Source organism: Halichoeres trimaculatus, unplaced genomic scaffold (genome assembly GCF_033239565.1).
Source record: "Halichoeres trimaculatus isolate MK-OKI-2021-1 unplaced genomic scaffold, fHalTri1.1 fHalTri1_scaffold_6, whole genome shotgun sequence".
NCBI classification, from domain to species: domain Eukaryota; kingdom Metazoa; phylum Chordata; class Actinopteri; order Labriformes; family Labridae; genus Halichoeres; species Halichoeres trimaculatus.
Genome location: NW_027437184.1, coordinates 18,163,786 through 18,182,112, shown reverse-complemented (window position 1 = coordinate 18,182,112; position 18,327 = coordinate 18,163,786). Strand labels below are relative to the sequence as shown.

The window sequence follows — 18,327 nt, the reverse complement described above, 5'->3', positions numbered from 1 at the left end:
TGTGTCTTGTATTCACACATTGATACATTCAGTAATTGACTCTTGTGTGCTTTAACCGTATCTAAGCTACTGGCTTATATTTACTTGGAGAATTTCTAAGCAGTGTGCATTTGTAGTAAGGTGAGCTTATGATCAATGTGGGCAGATCTCTCAATCAATGAGCAAAATGTTCCTTCTCTGTAGTTATGTCAAATCTTCATTTCTTCCAGAATATAATTTAAGGGTCTTGCAAATGGTTAAGTGGGTTTTTCTTTTTTAATCAGGAGGTGTGTGGAAGGTGTACATTGAGTGGTTGTGGCGCAGAGTTAAATAAGCAAATGCTGCAAATGTTTTTGTTGCACAGGTTTTTTGAGTTTATGAAACACGTATCTGCTCATCACCTTTTATTGAGAATTGACTTTTCACTTTTACCATGTTCTTACAGCCACTGTTAGTAAAATATTCTACCCATTTATAGAATAATACCTGATAATGTAGCCCCAATTGAACCTGCTAGATTATACACTGAAAAATCAGATGAAGTGTTAGACTGGGTGTTTAAACCAGCTGTTAAAACATTCTTTGTCATACATAATCAAGTTATGTCTGTTAGCTTTACCTTTACCACAATCATGTAGAAACTTGGCAAAATAAGTTAATGTCATTTTGGCAACGGAAAAAAATGCACAAGAACTTTGCTCTATCCAGTAGATGTAATTTTATCTTATTGCCCACATTCGTTAGCTGGGAGACTAAAGCAAACAGTTCACAGCTTCTTCTTCTTATTATGAGAGGAAGGTTCGGACTGTGCCTTTAACCAGGCCTCTGCAGATAGGGCACTTTCTCAGCGATGGCGCACACTCTTTACACACCACCAGGTGTCCGCATGGGATGAAGACGATGTTGACTTCTTTGTCCATACACACCTTGCAGGTACGCTCCTCCTGCAGGCGCCGCAGTTGCTCCTCCATGGGGAGATCTGCGAAGAGAAAATAAAAAGTCATCTTCAGATCACAGAAAAAATGTTTGAGTGGCATCCTTAAGTCCGGTGTGTTTAATTACCTGAAAGATCTTGACTTGGTGATGCAGCTTCATTTGATTGGGCTGAAAATGTAAAAACTTCAGTCAGTAAGTCAGAAAAACCACAGGGAACTTTAGGAGGGCAATTTAGATCCGTTTTGATATTTTGTGTGCTTGATCTCTGACACACAAGTTAAACTGAAAGACATACCCATGAGATCTCTGAGAAGATGGACGTCGTTTTTCTGGATCCAGTTGCGGAACACCTCAGCTGCAGCGTTTCCCTTGGTGAGGACGAGCTCTATCAGCCTGGCGGTCTGCTGCTGTGCTGATGTCTGAGCTTTAAGGCCGCTGTACTCCTCTGGGGCTGCAGGTTAGCGATACAGAGTTACTCTTGAACTATGGTTGTTTTGACTATAGATACAATAATTCTACAAATTTTTAAGCCATATCAAAAGTAACCCCTAGAACTCAGTGAATGTTCAAATCCCAGAGTGAAGGCAGAAACTAAGAGATTAAAAGTAAACCTACATAAAACATTTTGCTCTCGTAAATGTTCCAACACTGGCTCAACACTCTTCAGACGTTGGATCAACGCTGCTTGGTGTCTCTTCACAAATGTGAAGCCATCTGAAACAAAAAAGAGTTTTTTTTTTTTTACTGGTAAACACAAATCTTCCTGCTCCTATTAAGGCGTCACAGAGTTTGCCATGTTTTATTGCTCTGTTGTACCTGATGCCATCGCCTCTGCTAGCATCTCCCGCTCTTCTTCTCTCTTCTGGTCCTCTGCACTCAGCAGGTCTGAGACCAGCTCTTGGACTGTTCTGTAGTTCTCGCCGCTGGTCAGAATCTTACTCTGGACTGTTTGCTTGACGAGGCTTCGCTCAAAGCCCATCTCTAAAGCTGACTTAATCACCGGGGTGTTCATCATGATGGCGTCCTCTGAGCGCTCCTCTCCTGGAGCTAGGTGAACCACTGATAGCAGAGATTGAAAGGACAAGCAGTTGTGAGGTGTCTACATTTTATTTAATTATTTACAGAGTAAAGAGTTTGTGTATCTTGAAGCTCAAATTTACTGATCTTCACTTCTTTTATAAACTCACCTGGTGGATCCACAAATTCCCTGGAGCTGTCTCCGTTAGTAAGAAGCTATTGAAGGTGAAATGAAAAACCTCAGATGAAATATTCAATGGCAAATATGTGAAGGAAGAACAGATACAGATTTGTATCATTCTCACCTGTTCAAACAGACGAGGGAAGCGAGCCTGGATCTGGTGGACAAACTCTTGTCCCTTTTCCTGGAGCAAATACTCACACCTGATAAAACCCAGACAGAGATCATCATACTAACCTTTTTTTCATACTTGAATAAACATGAAAGTATCTGCTGTTGTAGAAAATAAAGTGATTTTGGCGGCTCACTTTGTCAGCAATCAAAATGAAATCAAGAGATTTACCGCGGAAACCATTTAGCATGTTCCACCCACGGATCATCACCGGACTCCCAGCAGCGCAGGCCTCCATCACAGCAGAAACACTTGACATCATCGTTACGACCTTAAAGACAGACAAAGGGGTTTCACTGAGAGATGAGGTTTACGCGTTTCGGGGGGAAAAAAATGTATTGTTTGAAAAAAAAAACACAACAGTTTCCAATGTCTCATTTCCTCTTGAAACCCAAACCTTTAGCCTTGAATGAACTATGTTACAATGCTATATTTAGCATTGACATATGATGATGAGACATCATGTTAGAGTCCCTAAGACCTTAGCGAGAAATTCCCAGATAAAGTAAAAAAAAACCAATAGACTGGTGATACAAAAATGCCAGGTGGTTGGGCATCCCCAAACACCAGGGGAAATAACTCTTACTGATATCTGAGCTGTTGCCAGGAAAGGAAAAAAAAACACTAGCAGCAAGCAGCTGACTAATCTGTACATTATGGATTAATTATTTGTTATCTTTGAGATTAATAGCTTTAACATCTAACCTTAAAGAATAAATTGTTTTTTTATGAAACATTTACCATCCAAACTGTTCAAGTATTTGCCGGGAAAAAAAGAAAATTACATCTTAGTACATTTATTAAGATTTTTAAGGAGATAAATAAAATGTTGGTTGTTATAGAAAAACAACCTCAAAGTAAATTAAATAAGCTTTGGCCATCCATAAAAAGACCAAATTCTACCCTTATATTTGATAATGCACAGGTGATAGCATTTAGTGGTTACGTTTACGACCATCTGATGGTAGTCTCCCGAGTGTTCCAACTTGATCAAGCTGAGAATGAGTGTTTTGGGGTGATGCTGTCCGTACCTACATAGTAGAAGCCCGCTTTAGACAGCTGGTCAGGCCGAACAGGGATACGTGAAGGCCAGTTGACAAAAGTGAGCAGCCTCTCTTCGCTCTGCTGCATGGCAGGGTTGGAGACATTGCTGAGTGTTGGAGCTCCTGCAGGCAGTTGAGCAGGTGCCAAACCTGATGCAGCTCCTCCAGCTCCTGCTAGCGACACATTATCGGCTCTATCCCCACGTACAAACCGACAGTTTGGATAGTGCCTCTGATGTTCAGACACAGCTCTGTCTCCAGGCTCCCAGTTACTTAACTGTGAATGCAGAAAAATACATTTTTTCTGAGTCTCATAAAAAGCAACTTTAAATAACTACTATTTTTGAAACCGGGGGTACACAATAAAACGTCACCCTATTGACAAACTGAAACCCTTTTTACCTGACTCAGTCAATTATATGCTCTTTGTGATAATACACACCTGTCCTCCACAGCTAAAGCAAGCCACCCGGTCTCCCTGGCCAAGGTAGTAGAAGCCAGCCTTAGCAAGCTCAGCAGGAGTGATGATGGAGAGCGTCCAGGGTTGGAAGGAGTCCAGGCGGTCCTGCTCTCTGCGCATACTGGGGTTGTGGCATGTCGGCCTCTGGTGGGACATGTCCTCTACACCTCGAGAGCTGAGTGGGCTGGAGGGCGGTGGAGCAGAGAAGCCCATGTTCAGGTAGCCGACTGGCTCTTCTCCTTGACCTGCTGCTAGGTTGGAAGCAGCTGGGCCCGGGGCCGAAATCTAAATGAAAACAAAGTAAAATATTTTCTGTAAATGTGATTTTACCAAGACTTAGGGGAAACTTTCTGCAAGGTAAAGACATCTCTTTGGTCTTACTGGTATGGCGGGGGCACTGCGGAGTGGCGAGAAGGCCGAGTGGGAGGACGAGAGGAGGTTGGCTGTAGATGGGAGGCTCTGGATGAAGGAGCAGGAAGGAGACAGCTGTCTGTGTTTCTCTGTAGGACAATCTCCAGCCTGCCAGCCCTCTGCCGTCACGTTACACCTGAAACACTGAACACGGTCGCCTACGCCTGTGTAGAACCAACCTGCTCTTGCCAGACTTCGCTCTGTGACCCCTGAAGCAGGGAATCGAGCAAAAGTAGAGATGCGAAAGAGCTCTGGGGACAAAAAAAAGCATCATGTAGAGATATATCTAGAAGATTAAACATCAGAAAGTTAGATGATAACATACATGTCTATTAGTCACAAGGTTATCTATACACATAGATGGAGAATAAATAAAATTGGTACCTGAGGAGTTGTCATATTGAAGGTCAGGTGGTGGCCCATTGCGGCACAACCCCATCAAAAACGGGTTATTTTTGAGTTGAAGGAGAGTTTCCATTTTTGTATTTAAGAACAATTTGAGGAAAGAGATGTCCTCCAAGGGGAGAGGGGTTCGAGTCAACCCAAGGTCTGGCTTTTACACAGACACACTCACTCACATATCCAACAAAGAACAATAATGCTGATAGGGCGACAGAGGAGGGAGTGAAAAGACAGAGTAAAAAGGAAAGTGAGACCTGGTTAAAAGCAAAACTTAAAGAGTGAAAAAGAAAAGAAACCTACGAGTCTAGCAACCACTATGATTACACCACACTTGATGCAAACTGCATAAGATGTGTATTGAATTGTGATTCATCCTCCTTAATATAAAACATTTTTTCCAGATCACCCAGGATCTGCACAAAACTGATTATCTTGTAAATCAAGCAAAGTCATGCCCAATACATTTAATGATTCAAACGTAAAGTTAGTGATGATGTGTACAAACATAATAAATTAAATAGCGTCTTAAGCACAAACTCACACACAACCTAAAACACAGACCAGGTGTTGATGCTCTCAAACCCCTCCCCCCTTTTTGGACATCCCTTTTGTTGGCGTTTAAGTCTCCATAATTGAGTTGTAATAACCCAATAAGAAATGTTGTTTTATCCTCTTTCAGTCAGGTCTCCTTTTTACTTTAACAAGAGCAGGACCTGGAGAGACAAAGAAGAAAAACAAACATAATTATAGATTCAACTTCTTTTAGGTATAAGCACAGGCTTTATTCAGCTATAGACAGTTCAAGTAGTGACACTTTGTGTAGTTTGACAAATGCCACAACGTATGTACTTAAAATTCTTGGACAATATATTGGAAAAATGCTCAGTTTTTACTGGCAATTTCCCCTTGGTCTTTTTTGTTTTGGTATTTTTTTGTTTCAATAATGTTTTTAGACCATGTCTTGTAAAACCCCTGATCCTTCAACTTACATGGTTATTGTTAGGGGAAATATTTATACGAAAGTAAAAGAATAGATCAGGAAATTTCTCTGTAACAGTAACAATGAGTTTTATGTGGATAATATTCTTATTTCTAGCTGTCGAAATACTTTCCTGAACGCCCAGCGTTGTTCCTTTGGCACTTCCGGGTTTGATCTAGCATTAAAGACGTTTCCCTCAAATTCAGCTATGTCAATTTTAACACTGGATTGTATTTTTTGTTTGGATTTTTAACTGTTACTTAAGTTCGAACATATTGTACAGGATTATAATGGTTAGTGAATTTTATGACATTTACTCTCAAAGAAACCAGTTTGACCACAAACAATAGCATGCTAGCGCTAGCTACTGTTGACGTTTTACTTTACGTCGTTCGTCTTTCCCTTCAGATACCTCGAAGATAAGTTATAGAAGACTTGTTTGATTTCTAGTCACCCAAAAATATGAGGTAATAACGCCAAACAGCTGTGTATCATGACCTTTCCTTTAGACACTTACCGTCAGTAGGTATGGAAAGTCCCTGCGTAATGATCCAAGAGTGACGTCACGGTACGGCCTCCAGCAGCTTCCGGTTCTGAAAGAAACGAAAACGAAGCAAAGAAACTCATACATGTGATTGACCATTCAGAAATCCTTTGGGCAATACCAGTACCCTGGGTTCTCAAAGCCCCACATGTTTCTTGAAACGACCTAAAGATTGAACTTCACTCCTTTCTTTAATTACACAATACACATCATGACCATACACGGCATTTAAACAATCAGCAGTCAGGTGCTGTGAACCAAGTGATTTGTCATTACATTTACCACTAAACCTGTACATCAAATGACAACACATTATTCTTATAATAATAAAAGACAAATTAAAGAACCCCTTTTTTAGATGCGATTACATTCAATCTTTACATACTTAGTCCAACAGAAGAAACGTATGTTCCATGAAAATGACAGCAAATAGGACACATCATGCTTACACTGAGGAAATTCTTATCAGCTTGATCATAAATTCTTCCAATGGCCTATAACTTACATTATATAGTGCTACGAAAGCAAAAAGGGCAGAATATTAATAAAACTAGATACTTACAAAGAAGTCTTGATAAAGTTGCTCAAAAGGTTGGGACCATTCACTCCTTTCAACTCAAAGTGATTCAAGTTGAGTGCATATCCTGTGAGTTGGTTGACAGTCTGGGATTTCCCTCAAGTCCCTGCTCATTGCCACTCCCCCATCTACAATGCTGAGAACAAACTACCTGTCTGCCTCTCTCAGGGGCTACATCATGAGATATCAGAAAGATATCAAAGTTTACACAATGAAAAGCTACACACACATCACATCAGTACAGACATGCGTTGTGGTGCACTTGAAAGTTTATTCAACACAATCTCCTTTAAAATGATTACAGTGAGAGTAAGAAGAAATACATTTATATAAAGCACATGCATAAAAAGGTACAAAACAAGTCTGATTGCCTTTAACTCTCTGTAAATAGGATAATGAACAGTAACATGTAACACACATAGCAGGAGTCATGCATGCTAAGATAAACAATAGGCTAGGTAGTGTGTTGTATTATTTGTGTGAACGATAAGTCGCTCCAGGCCCACGCTACTTTTCTTTTTAAAAAGTTCACTCGTCCATTTTTTCAGGGTGTTGCAAAGAAGTCTGTATTAATATACACTCTTTACATAAAAAGAAAGCTGGTTAAAAACATGCTCTCACCGGTAATCAACAGCTTTGAATTCATTTATAAACACACACTGCAAAAACAACCCAGCAGGTAAAAAAAAAAAACAGGTTATATACTCATTATATAGTTTAACTATGAGAGGAGACTTGCAGGGCTCCCCTGATTACTGATTGCCTTTTATGTTACAGCACCACGAAAAGCTCGCAGATAGAGCAAAATATACCAATGAAACAGCATCCACAATTGGTTTACTTTTCTGAGGAAACACGGATGGGCCCAGGACACTCTGAAATCCATTTTTAGAAACACATATTTTCCCCTATCCCACTAAGGAAAACTGTATGAGAGTAGATAGATTGAGCCAAGGTCAGCCATCAACTTAAACTCTGTGGAGTGTTAGCAAGCTGATTCTGCATTTGTTCTATTTTAAACATCTTTCAGAAAAATAAATCAACTAGGCTTCACATAACTGCTAGATGTGTTGTTTTACTGCTTTCGAAGTTTTCAATGAGTTAATATGTATAACGACCACACCATTCAATCCTTTCATGTCTGTGTAACACAGACATCTATTCTTGGAACTGATACACATTTATATTATTGAAAAATGACTTTGAAATCAGTCTATATAGAAATAGAAAGATTTACCTGTATAGAGTTTTGAATGAGCCCCCCCCCTCCCAAAAAACTGGTACAAGTTGCCTTGTATAGAAAGTGTTTTCTAGAACTTTTAATCCATCCATCAAGCAATCTGTTTTCAGTGATTGTACAAAATGTGAGGTCCTTTAGTCTTTTTACAAATATAGGTCAATTGAAAGTGATTGTATTTTGTAAATTTTCATTACCAAGAAAACGTGTAAAGCCAGTGTGGTCTTCTACGTCCGTTATCATTATGATTTATCAAAGAAGTTACTGATTGATGACTAATAGCTGTCTCTATAGTTGGTTTTGAAAAGTAATGGAAAACAACAGATGCTTGTAAAGGTAAGAAAGTTTGTGTGAAAATCTGACTTTTAAAATCTGTATTCAGACATAGTTAAAGTACAAAGTATCAACCATAATTTGTTACAGAGCTCATAAACCATGTGTCTCTCACTCAGCTAACAGAATATGAAGACAAAGGAAACATTAGGAATGTTTTTTAAGCTAATTAGGGTAAAGCTCAGAAAAGGAGTTAGACTACTTTTTTCAAAGCTGCTGGCAGGTTAAATAAAAACATTTTATGTGTAGTTGAGAAGTCACTGAGAGACGTGTTAGCGCTGAGAGGTACAAAGTGCCAAAAGATCTCTGCAGCACACAGGGGAGAGAAACATCAGGCCTTTACAGATGGACAATGACATAAAAGTTGAAACACATAATGCAATCTCATATAACCAATCTGCAATCAGCACTGCCCTGTGAAGCTTATAATTGATGCTGGAGTGGATCAAAATGCAGAAAGTTTTCACAATAAAATACAATCAAAACAATAAAGTGAACTAATTGACAAAACCTAACTTTGAAAAAAAGTGTTTCATAGCATTGCTTGAGGGCCAGTATTAATAATGAAAAACTCACATCAAATAAAACTAACTACAGAAGCAAAGAGCTTATGCAATGTCACACATCCCCTTTTATTTGTAGTGTAGCTGGTGTCAGACAAGATGTCTGGGTTTGAGTTTCCTAAGGAAAACCCTGAATTGTGTTGGACTGCATTTCTTGCAAAGGGTCCTCATTTACTGTAGTCACTCTCTGTACACTCCAGTGATCATTTTTCTGGAGTAGACAGTGCTGAAGACACACTACATTACAGTTTTAGTTAAGACTTCTTTACACAGTGGCACATGCCTGTAGTCTTTATTTTTTCTAACCTGGGTTAGGGTTACAATTATTAAGGGCTAAGGTTGACACTTTTAACAAAGATATCTTCCTCAGCTCCATTTTTTTTTCAAAAAGCACACACTTGTCGATCTTAGTTCTTATGTTTTAATACTGTCTTTTGGCTTATGAGCTTTTTAATATATAGTATTCTTATGTTGAAAATCAATGTGCCTCCTTTTAGAGTTCTTCACTGGGTGTGAAGTGTCCGTGCCAGCAGTAGTGTATATAATGTGATACAATGTAGTGTAAATCCAGGAGCAATATTCAGTTAGCTATAGCTGATATTCTATCATTTAATTATGTTGTGAGAGGGTTTGTTTCTTTGTCTTCATAAGTGTAACTCCATGCAAAATTACTCGGCTTAACACTAATCTTTTAAAAGTATAACCCAAGTGGGAATAATAAAACAAACCTGTAATGTAAAATTATCCATGAAGCATTTTTATGAGAAAGGTGTTGAGCACAATCTGAGCTGCATGACTTAAGGGAAAGAAGTACTGTAGTAATGGATGCTCCCCCATGCATCACTGCACAAGCAAATAAAAGTGGAGAATACCAGCAGCCTACCACCCTCTATAAGAACCCAGGTTTTGTCTTTGTTCTTGGTGTGAGTAGAGTTGTTAGCTATCCATCATACAAAAGTATCATATTCTCTCTGTAGTGTTGTTCTGTACCACTTTGGAAGCCAAATCTCCTCAGATTTTTTCAGTCTTGTTATGAAGAATTGCTGTAAAATCATACTTGAGCAATGGCTGGGTGCTGTTTATAGCCAGGTGAGAAGGCTGTCTCTGTCCATGTGTGACCCAGAGAGAACAGTCTCCATGTCCATCAGAAGGTCTGAACTGAGACCCTCAGGAATGCAGGGCATCAGCTCCTCACCTTCACTCATAGGGAGCACAGGCATCGACTCCTGCAAGGTCATTGAGGTCTCACCAGAGTCACCTGAAAAGTCACAGAAAAGGATCAAAATTACTCAAATTTCAAAACCAACAGTTAGCTGGAGGATGTATGCAAGTTCAAGAATGGGCTTCTCATATCTTCTAATCCTTACAAAAAAAGCATTAAACACCAAGTCTATCCTGTGGGTGGGGATCACAAAACATGGAATAGAACTGCTTAAAGCACCAATAATTGCATATTTTTCTCCTCTTTGCAATCTACTTTATTTCAAAGTTTGAATTTAACAAGGATGTTGTCCCACTCATATTCAAGATGCAAAACTGCCAAATAAGTCTTGGGGGACTTGCTGTTATGGTGAATATGTTTCAGACTGTTTAGTTACTAAAGATTGTTAATATTGAGATAATTCTGAATTCTGTCTATTTGAAAGTGTTTTATTGTGAGAATGGCTTCAGATGTGCAGGTTGTTTGTTGATTTTGCCCACAGGTAATGTTGTGGAGTGTTAAAACTAGATGTAAAGTGTTTTAGTTACAGTTGGGTATTCCTGTGTACTTAGTGTTGAAAATATAAAATATCTACTGTGGGAAACCAGGTTTTTATGCACTTTTAAAGATGAATTGAAGCACGATTATTTTTTTATATGTTTTGTAAAAACGTTTGAATAAGAGACTCATCTTGACAACCAACAGAGCTTCCTGTGTTTTTTGTGTTAAGAAGTCATGAGTCATAATTATCTGATTACATTTTCTCACTATTCCACATTCAAGCAGCCTCACCCAATTGTATCGCTTTCCTAACCATTGACTGACATTACTGAGGCTTTTTAACCTTTTATTTGTCAGATTACACAATAAATGACACTTTTCTACAATTTCTTAAAAAAATAAGAAAGACGAAAAAAAATCATACATATCACTAAGAGGCGAACAGGGATTACTGGAAGTTCAAAAGACAAAGGACAATGTACAAAAGTGCTTAGTGCCAATCAAGCGAAATAAGTTATGGCTGAGATTTGGGTAACGGTCACTCACAGAGAGAAAGAAATACTGGTAATTGTTAGCATCATCAGTCTTATTGATAACCTCTCACCCCAGCATGTGTAACAACTTACCCTAGTCCAGTGGTTTTAACAAAGGAACACCTTTTATGTGAAATTGACTCACGAGGTCTGTAGTAAATAAGTTATTAGGAAAACTACAGATGCTTATCGTTCAGTTTTGAGAACTTTCTTGAGTTTAGCTTGTGTGTGTGTGTGTGTGTGTGTGTGTGTGTGTGTGTGTGTGTGTGTGTGTGTGTTTTGGTATTACCAGTGTCCATGTGATCCACAGAGCTCAACATGTGGTCAGATGTGCGGGGTAAGCTGCTGACGCTTAGTCCACTGTCTGTGCTTTCGTTGCGAGAGTGAGCACTGCACAAGAGCATATAAATATTTGCCAAGAGAAACAGCAGTTCAAATGATGCAGAATCTTTAGGGGTATTACATGTACAACATTTATGTATCACTTATCAATACTGTAAGTTGCTGAAATGAGACAGCATTCTTCCTCACTTTGTGGTGGTTGCAGCAAAATGCATGAGAACGCATCTTCAAGTCTCCAGTTCTTTTTTTTTTTTATTTATTTATTTTTTTGGTTTAGTCTCTATTTCATTCTTGATATCATAAAAATAGAAGTACAATACAAAACAAAATAAGTCTCAAAATGAAGGCCAAAACCAAAGGCCCTTTAGCTCTTCACATGTGATTTAATGATATGCTTAACAGGTTTTACTTGAATAAAATTTCACGTAACAAAGTTATAAGAAAAAAATACAAACTGACCCATTCAGAATGGGTTCGTGGTTCGAGCCCCTGATCCTCACATCCAGAGATGGGACAAGTGTCTGTGTATTCCTGTCATGGTCCATCCCACCAGACATCTGGTTCCTTCCTCCTACATCCTATAACACACACAGGCACATACACTAAAAAACACTTTCATTTATTTTAACCTTATTTGAATGCAGATCAACATGATAAAACACACACAAACAATGAAATATAAGTTAATTGGGGTTCATTAGTGTCAGCCTCTGACCTGTTGTGGGATTTGTGAAGGGAGGCCTTGTTGTTTGCATCTGAGTCTTTCCTTTTCCTGCCTTTGCTGCAGTGCCAAGCCGAGGAGACCAGGGTTCATCTTTTGAGCTGAAACATAAAATTAATAGGGAAAAGAACTGTTTGAATACATAGTTAATAACTCCACTGAAGTCAAACATTTCTGCAATAACATATATATAAGGCACATTAAGTCCGAACTTTTCGGTCTTTCTTAGTTGTTGTCAAACAGCTACGTTTGATGGTGGACAATGGAACAATATATTTTCTCACTGACGAACATAAATTGTCAATTCAGGAGACACAAATTTGATGGTTTGCTACCTAGACACGGGTCGACCCATGAGGTGATCTTATTTATGTGATCGATGTAGTACACCTCTCCATCTGCAGTCACAGCCTGCTCCCAGCCTTCAGGCAGTGGACCTGAACAGCAGTGAAAGTACACAGTGAGAAGGCAAATGGTGGATGGAGTGCATGGAGAGTTAATAGTAGAATCTGGCCCACGTCCTTAAATGTCTGTGTAGTTTCTAGTTTGTAGAGTTTTAAAAGTAGAAGTGAAAGTTAGTGGGTAAATTACAGGAGTGTAGTAAGTCCCGCAGAACACAATAGTATGAAACCTTTGTGTACATTTTTCAAATTCAATGAGTGGCTGCAAAACACTTCAGTTAGTAAAAAATATGCATTTCTTTTAATTATTTTTTGTTGTTGTTTTTTTACCATTTTGTCAAGGGTCTGTTCAGCCAAATCAGTGAAATAAAAATTGAACAGTAGTATGTCTTTTCTCTTGAACAGTAGAAAGTAGTTCAGTACACAGGAAACAGGGAAGGATACAGAACATGGCTGTATTTCAGGTTGAATCAACATATTTATTTATTCATTCCCTACAGTTTGCTAAAAGCTAACATGAGTATTGATACATTTGCTGTCTAAGCCTTGAATAGTCTTTAACTCAACCATAGGAAATGAATAACACTTAACTCTTTAAGTTAGCTGTGAGATGGGTGAGTGGAATTGAAATTAAATGTATTGTAGTGCTTTGAAATAAGGCTAGAATTTAACTTCTTATAAGTTGAAAAGCTAATTGTACCATAAGCTAGAATTTCTATTTGTCTTTTGCTTAAGCAACACCGTTCAACTGCCAGCTAAAAAGTGGTTGAGCGCTAACGTTAGCTTTTGTTTAACACTGGCTAAAGATTCATAAAATAATACAAATAACTTCAAATTTAGTACCATTTTTCTCTATATTTTCACCAACATTTGTTCATTCACTTACTTTTTAACCAAGCAGTTGTGAAATGATATTTGGAATCCCTAAGATGACAATTTAGCTCTGATTCTGCTAATAAATCCAGGGAGCAGTATTCGCTTTGGCTGCTACAGTAGTTTACCATGTTTCTAGTGTGTATTGAGAGATGTGTTTTTTTGCCACAGTCACCTGCTGCAACAAATAACAAGGCTGAAAAGAGCAAGAAACTAAATTATAATTGTGTAACATAATACAGATAAAACGAGTATGGCAGCCATTTTCCTCTTACCTCCCTTAGTGTGGCTAGCTTGGCAGTACTGTGATAGTTGGATGAATGTTAAAGGTTTTAAACCAGATATAATCTGACAAGATAAGAATTGTACTTTTTTATCAACTAAAATAAAAAACAAAGTGATATCTGGACCAACTTGAGACCTGTTTAAAAGTTCAATAACCCATTTGATAATACATTCGCCACCAGCAGATAACAGCTAATAAATTCATTGGCCGCCCAGTTAGCATAACTACTAGCTCAAAATGTAAACATTTCAATTCTTCAGGCTGTACCAAAACATCTTGGAAGGAAAGTGTATGTTTAGTCACTCCCTGGCCAACAGCAACATTAATTTTGAAGTAGTTAACTGATAATTTTAGCTTAAATCTGATGTATATTTTTACTTTTCTTGCTTTTAATCCATCCATTCTCAAAGAATCTTAAAAATAATTTTTTTTTGAATTGATGCACTGCCTCAAACAGCCACTTAGCATTAAGCTACATATTGCTAATATGAGTTTTTAGGGATAATTAACTCTTGAACTGCAACAATTTAAAGAGGACCCAAATTTAATAACTTTCTGCTAAGATACTGACAAAGTCCAAGAAGTGACCTTTGTCAGTAGAGTCATCTTACATACCTTCACTCCTGGAAAAACACAACAAAAGAGTTAGATACAGAATGTTTTTGATCATTTGAGTGAACTGACCCTTTTTAATTTGTATATTTGATGTATTAATTCAAAGACAGCAGCAGTCAAAAAGCCATAAAATGTAAACAATTAATTTCATGTCTTGGTGCTTTTAATCCTCTCACAACTTTTTATCTTACAATCCATCTTCCTCAGTTTAGAGGAAATATTTCTAAATGGGGGTTCATCACCTCTCTCTTTTTGAAGTTTTGACACCATTGGCCATCTGTAAAAGTCAGCATAGGCTTTAATCTACAAGAGTTAATTCCCACCAGAGTCACCAAAGTGATAGACACACACACAAAAAGGGAACCCCAAAGAAGTAACAACCAACAAAACACCTGACCAGTTGTCAAATTAGTTCAACAATGAAAATTAGGTCTCGTCTTTTGAGACAAACTGAATGTTCAGTGGGGGGCACTGTGATACCTGCATCTTGACTGATGTTTTGTGGTTGTGTAGTTGGTGCTGGGTTGCTGAGGGAGTGGGCGTGAACTGGAGTGCCAGAGATCGGATGCTGAGCTGCAGCAGACTGAAGCTGCGAGAGTCGGGGGTCATGCCAAGTGGTTGTCTTCTCCAGGTGACTGCAAACACACAACAAGTCTAAACATATCGGTGTCTGTTAAACCAATGCAACCTGATAGATCAGAAGTGCAAGGCACGTTTTCCCTCAGACCTGCTTTACCTGAACAACCAGATGTGCGTGTGCCTCTACACACTCACTCAGATAAACTACAGAAGCCTCTGACAGGAGTGTGAGCTGTCAGGCCATGTGCTTTTATGATTGAAACTGGCGTTAACCACACTCACTGCAAAACTGGTTAGAACATATTCTGTTTTATTACAACGGTTAAGTTTGAGTCTCAGCAGCATTATTTGTCTCTCCCTCCTGTTTTTTATTTAATATAACTGAGTCTCTCTTATAAGAAAAGTTCACAATCTACTTTTCACTCCATGGATAGAATAATGGGTTAATCTATTTTCTCTTAGCACAATCAAAACTACTGCACTTCATTTTTTATCGTCAAAGGGTTTTTGAAGTCACTTGTCTGGCAAACTGAGAAAAAAAAAAACTTTTGGGGTGCAAATGTGCCAATTTGCCAAGTGATGAATGAATTCATCACATCTGTGGTAATTTTATAGTAAATTGAAACTGGAACATTCCAAGTAGCTTGCAGTGTAATGAATATCTCACAAGTACAAGTTCAGCCTTACTTGAGAAAGTAACGCTGACCAGTGGGTGTTTTGGCCATTTCCCAACCATGGGGGAGCGGCACATCGTCAGGTACGATTGGCGTTGCTGCTACATCAGCGGCTTGAGTAGAAAGGGAGTTCACTGGAAGGGAGGCAGGGGAGGAATGGGCGCGGACGTGATGAGGAGTGAGGGAGCTGCACACACCTCCATCTGAACTGGCCTGACCAGAAAGAAACAGGGTTGAAATGACTGTCTTAAACAACAATCACAAACACAAACTAGCATGAAGAAAATGGTTTAAATGGGAAGTAGAGTGAGAAAAAAAATGCTCGAAGACAGGATCATAACAAACACCAAAGACTTCTACTGGTAACTTAATGTTGGTAAAGACCTTAAGGTGAAATAAGACAACTTTACTTGAAGAGTCACGTCTATTTCTGTTTTACATCTATCCAGATATAATTCTAAATCACTTTATATTCAAGAGCAGGATTGTCAGATTAATGCTCAGGTTGAGTAAATGAAAGACTATAACAAAATAAAACACACCCTGACAACACAATAAATACAGCTGTTTTGGTATATGAACATATGACGTTTGATGATTCACAGACAGAAGTCAATCCACTTTGGGAACATTTTCAGGTTAATTCAATTAAAAAACTCTATGGTGCCTTTCTTACCAAGGACATTTACACTTGCAATTAATGTAAAATAGAAAGGAATAGTTTCTTAATTTTGCTTCAGAGTCAGAGATAGTAAAGGTTTTTTTTTTTTTTTTTTTTCATTTCTGGGGCAAATTGGAAAGTTGCTGCAAGGTTGCGGATGCAGTGCCAGTATAACAAAATGTGTGGCAAGAACCAGAACATTGAGCCAAACACATAGAGATGTAACACATTGGTTGAGCAGTTGAAAGCCCTGAGACATCTTACAGTCCATGAAAAATTTAACTATTATAATCTCATAATCAGAGATCATTCAAACAAACAGTACACTAAAATGTTCACAGATTAAAGAAAATATAGCTCAAACTTCAACTATTGGCTATCTTTATGTTTCTTATGCAGCTAGCTGCATAATTTTTAAAATGTCGGGATACTGTGCATCATAGTTTCTCTAAATCAACAGTGATTTCTACCAACATATATTGTTTGTGTTTCTGTCTTAGACCAACTAAAAGAGTTTAATCATTTATTTCATACTCTGATCAAAATGTCTGTGTACATAAGTATGCTGGTTGATTGTTTTCCTCAAGGTGGGAGCTAACCCAACCAAAATAATTCAGACTCAGAGTCTTCTTCTTTTAAAGTTTTCCAATTCTTTGGCTACTTCTAGTACCTGAAACTTACTTTTTATCACTTCAAAATGCAGTATTTAAGTAAAAAAAAAAAAAAAAATTGCTTTTTTTTAGTTTTCAGCAGTCAAAACTTCATATATAGCAGGAAAACACTTAGAAACTGGCAACTACATCCTAGTTTAGTTTTTATTGTTTCTAATAGCAAAAGTAATATTGAACCACTTTTTTTGAATGCTGCATGCTTTACAATCCCTGTCACAAGAAAAAAAAAAGCAGGAAAGTAAGAATATCTGGACTTTTGGTTGAAGAAAACGAGATCTTGCATATCGATTGTGGATTTTAGGGACCAGCACTTTCATTATACCATTTTCTGAGTTTTAGATAGTAGAAAACGCCATTTACAGACCAAAAAGAGTATTATTTTTTTATTAATGGGTGAAAAAAAAAATTCAGCCCTAAATTATGATAACATCAGGAAATCTGTGAGATGATTTTAGTAGGAAAGTAACTTTTTTTTTCACTAATAGCTATTTATGTTGCCATAACTGTCACTCAAATTGTCATATAGTTGGCCTGAGTCTGTATGTTTTAAGGTCTGTCAGCTCAAATCGCAGGGCTGCTGTCTTGTAGTTTAAATCAGGACACATCAGGGTTTTTGGCAGAAGTTACAGGAGGTATTACTTGTCTGGAGTGTCCCCGGGAGTCTGGCTGCCTGAAGAAGGAGTCCGGCAGCTTCCTCATCCTCATGGGCAGAGAGGGCGGCTGTCTGGCCGACTTGCTGGGGTTCATCACGGCGCTGAACAGGGCCTCCAGCTCCGTCTGCGAGTCCCCGCGAACGTGCACGATCTGCTGCCCGGCCGGAGGCGCGCCGCCGCGGTGCGCGTCCATGTCGCCAAAGTTTAGTGTCGCAACAAATCTGTAGAAATGTTCAATCACACAAACAAACACACAAACACACGCGAAAAGTGTAATAAACTCCAGGCCCGTTCAGACTTGACGCGTCTGGCGTTATGATCGTATTTGTTTACACTCCTCAACCCCCCCTCCCCAACCTCCCCCCACCCCATTTGAACTTTTGTGTCCTTGTGCCTCTGTTTTGGGCTGCTACATCTCGGAAGTTAATCTGCAGTGAAAAGAAAAGCAACGCCCGTGTAGAAGAATCGAAAGAGTTTGGTTGAAAGCTAGAATCGAAGACAAAAATCAATGCGAGCAGTGTACAACACGTTACATGCCTCCCACATACCTTCAAGCAGCCAGACCGTCCCCCCTCCTCTCTCCCTCTCTGTAACTCTGTGGTCCTGCAGAAGGGAAAATAAACTGGAGAAACCTCACACGAGAGAGAAAAAAACTCTTTGGTTGACGCTGATTTTCAATGCAAAAGCCTCTTGTAGTGAAATGAAAAACGATTACGAATCCGATTGGAGAAAACAGATTTCAGCGAGACCTCCAAACTTTTTTTCACATCCAGTGTTGAGTC

General features: G+C 38.6%; 2 protein-coding genes across 3 annotated transcripts; both read right to left on the bottom strand.

Annotated features, from left to right (window-relative positions):
* Positions 1 to 256: 256 nt before the first annotated feature.
* birc2 (baculoviral IAP repeat containing 2) lies at positions 257 to 6,755 on the bottom strand. Its single transcript, XM_074672510.1, has 14 exons — positions 6,687 to 6,755; positions 6,098 to 6,173; positions 4,584 to 5,314; positions 4,170 to 4,450; positions 3,771 to 4,073; positions 3,317 to 3,605; positions 2,457 to 2,556; positions 2,238 to 2,316; positions 2,103 to 2,148; positions 1,732 to 1,974; positions 1,531 to 1,629; positions 1,211 to 1,366; positions 1,042 to 1,083; positions 257 to 958 (listed from the first exon to the last, which is right to left on the bottom strand). Exons 3-14 carry the CDS (start codon positions 4,675 to 4,677, stop codon positions 765 to 767), a joined length of 1,926 nt encoding a protein of 641 aa, XP_074528611.1. The 5' UTR covers positions 4,678 to 5,314; positions 6,098 to 6,173; positions 6,687 to 6,755; the 3' UTR covers positions 257 to 764.
* A 204-nt stretch (positions 6,756 to 6,959) lies between these two features.
* Positions 6,960 to 18,327, bottom strand: LOC141791970 (transcriptional coactivator YAP1-like). 2 transcript variants are annotated; one of them, XM_074672703.1, is made up of 9 exons: positions 18,094 to 18,327; positions 17,532 to 17,766; positions 15,574 to 15,773; positions 14,788 to 14,942; positions 12,468 to 12,569; positions 12,127 to 12,233; positions 11,871 to 11,989; positions 11,359 to 11,459; positions 6,960 to 10,092 (listed from the first exon to the last, which is right to left on the bottom strand). In XM_074672703.1, the coding sequence occupies exons 2-9, from the start codon at positions 17,736 to 17,738 to the stop codon at positions 9,914 to 9,916; spliced, it is 1,170 nt and encodes a 389-aa protein (XP_074528804.1). In that variant the 5' UTR covers positions 17,739 to 17,766; positions 18,094 to 18,327; the 3' UTR covers positions 6,960 to 9,913. The 2 variants fall into 2 exon arrangements, with proteins under 2 accessions (XP_074528804.1, XP_074528805.1); XM_074672704.1 differs by lacking the exon at positions 12,468 to 12,569.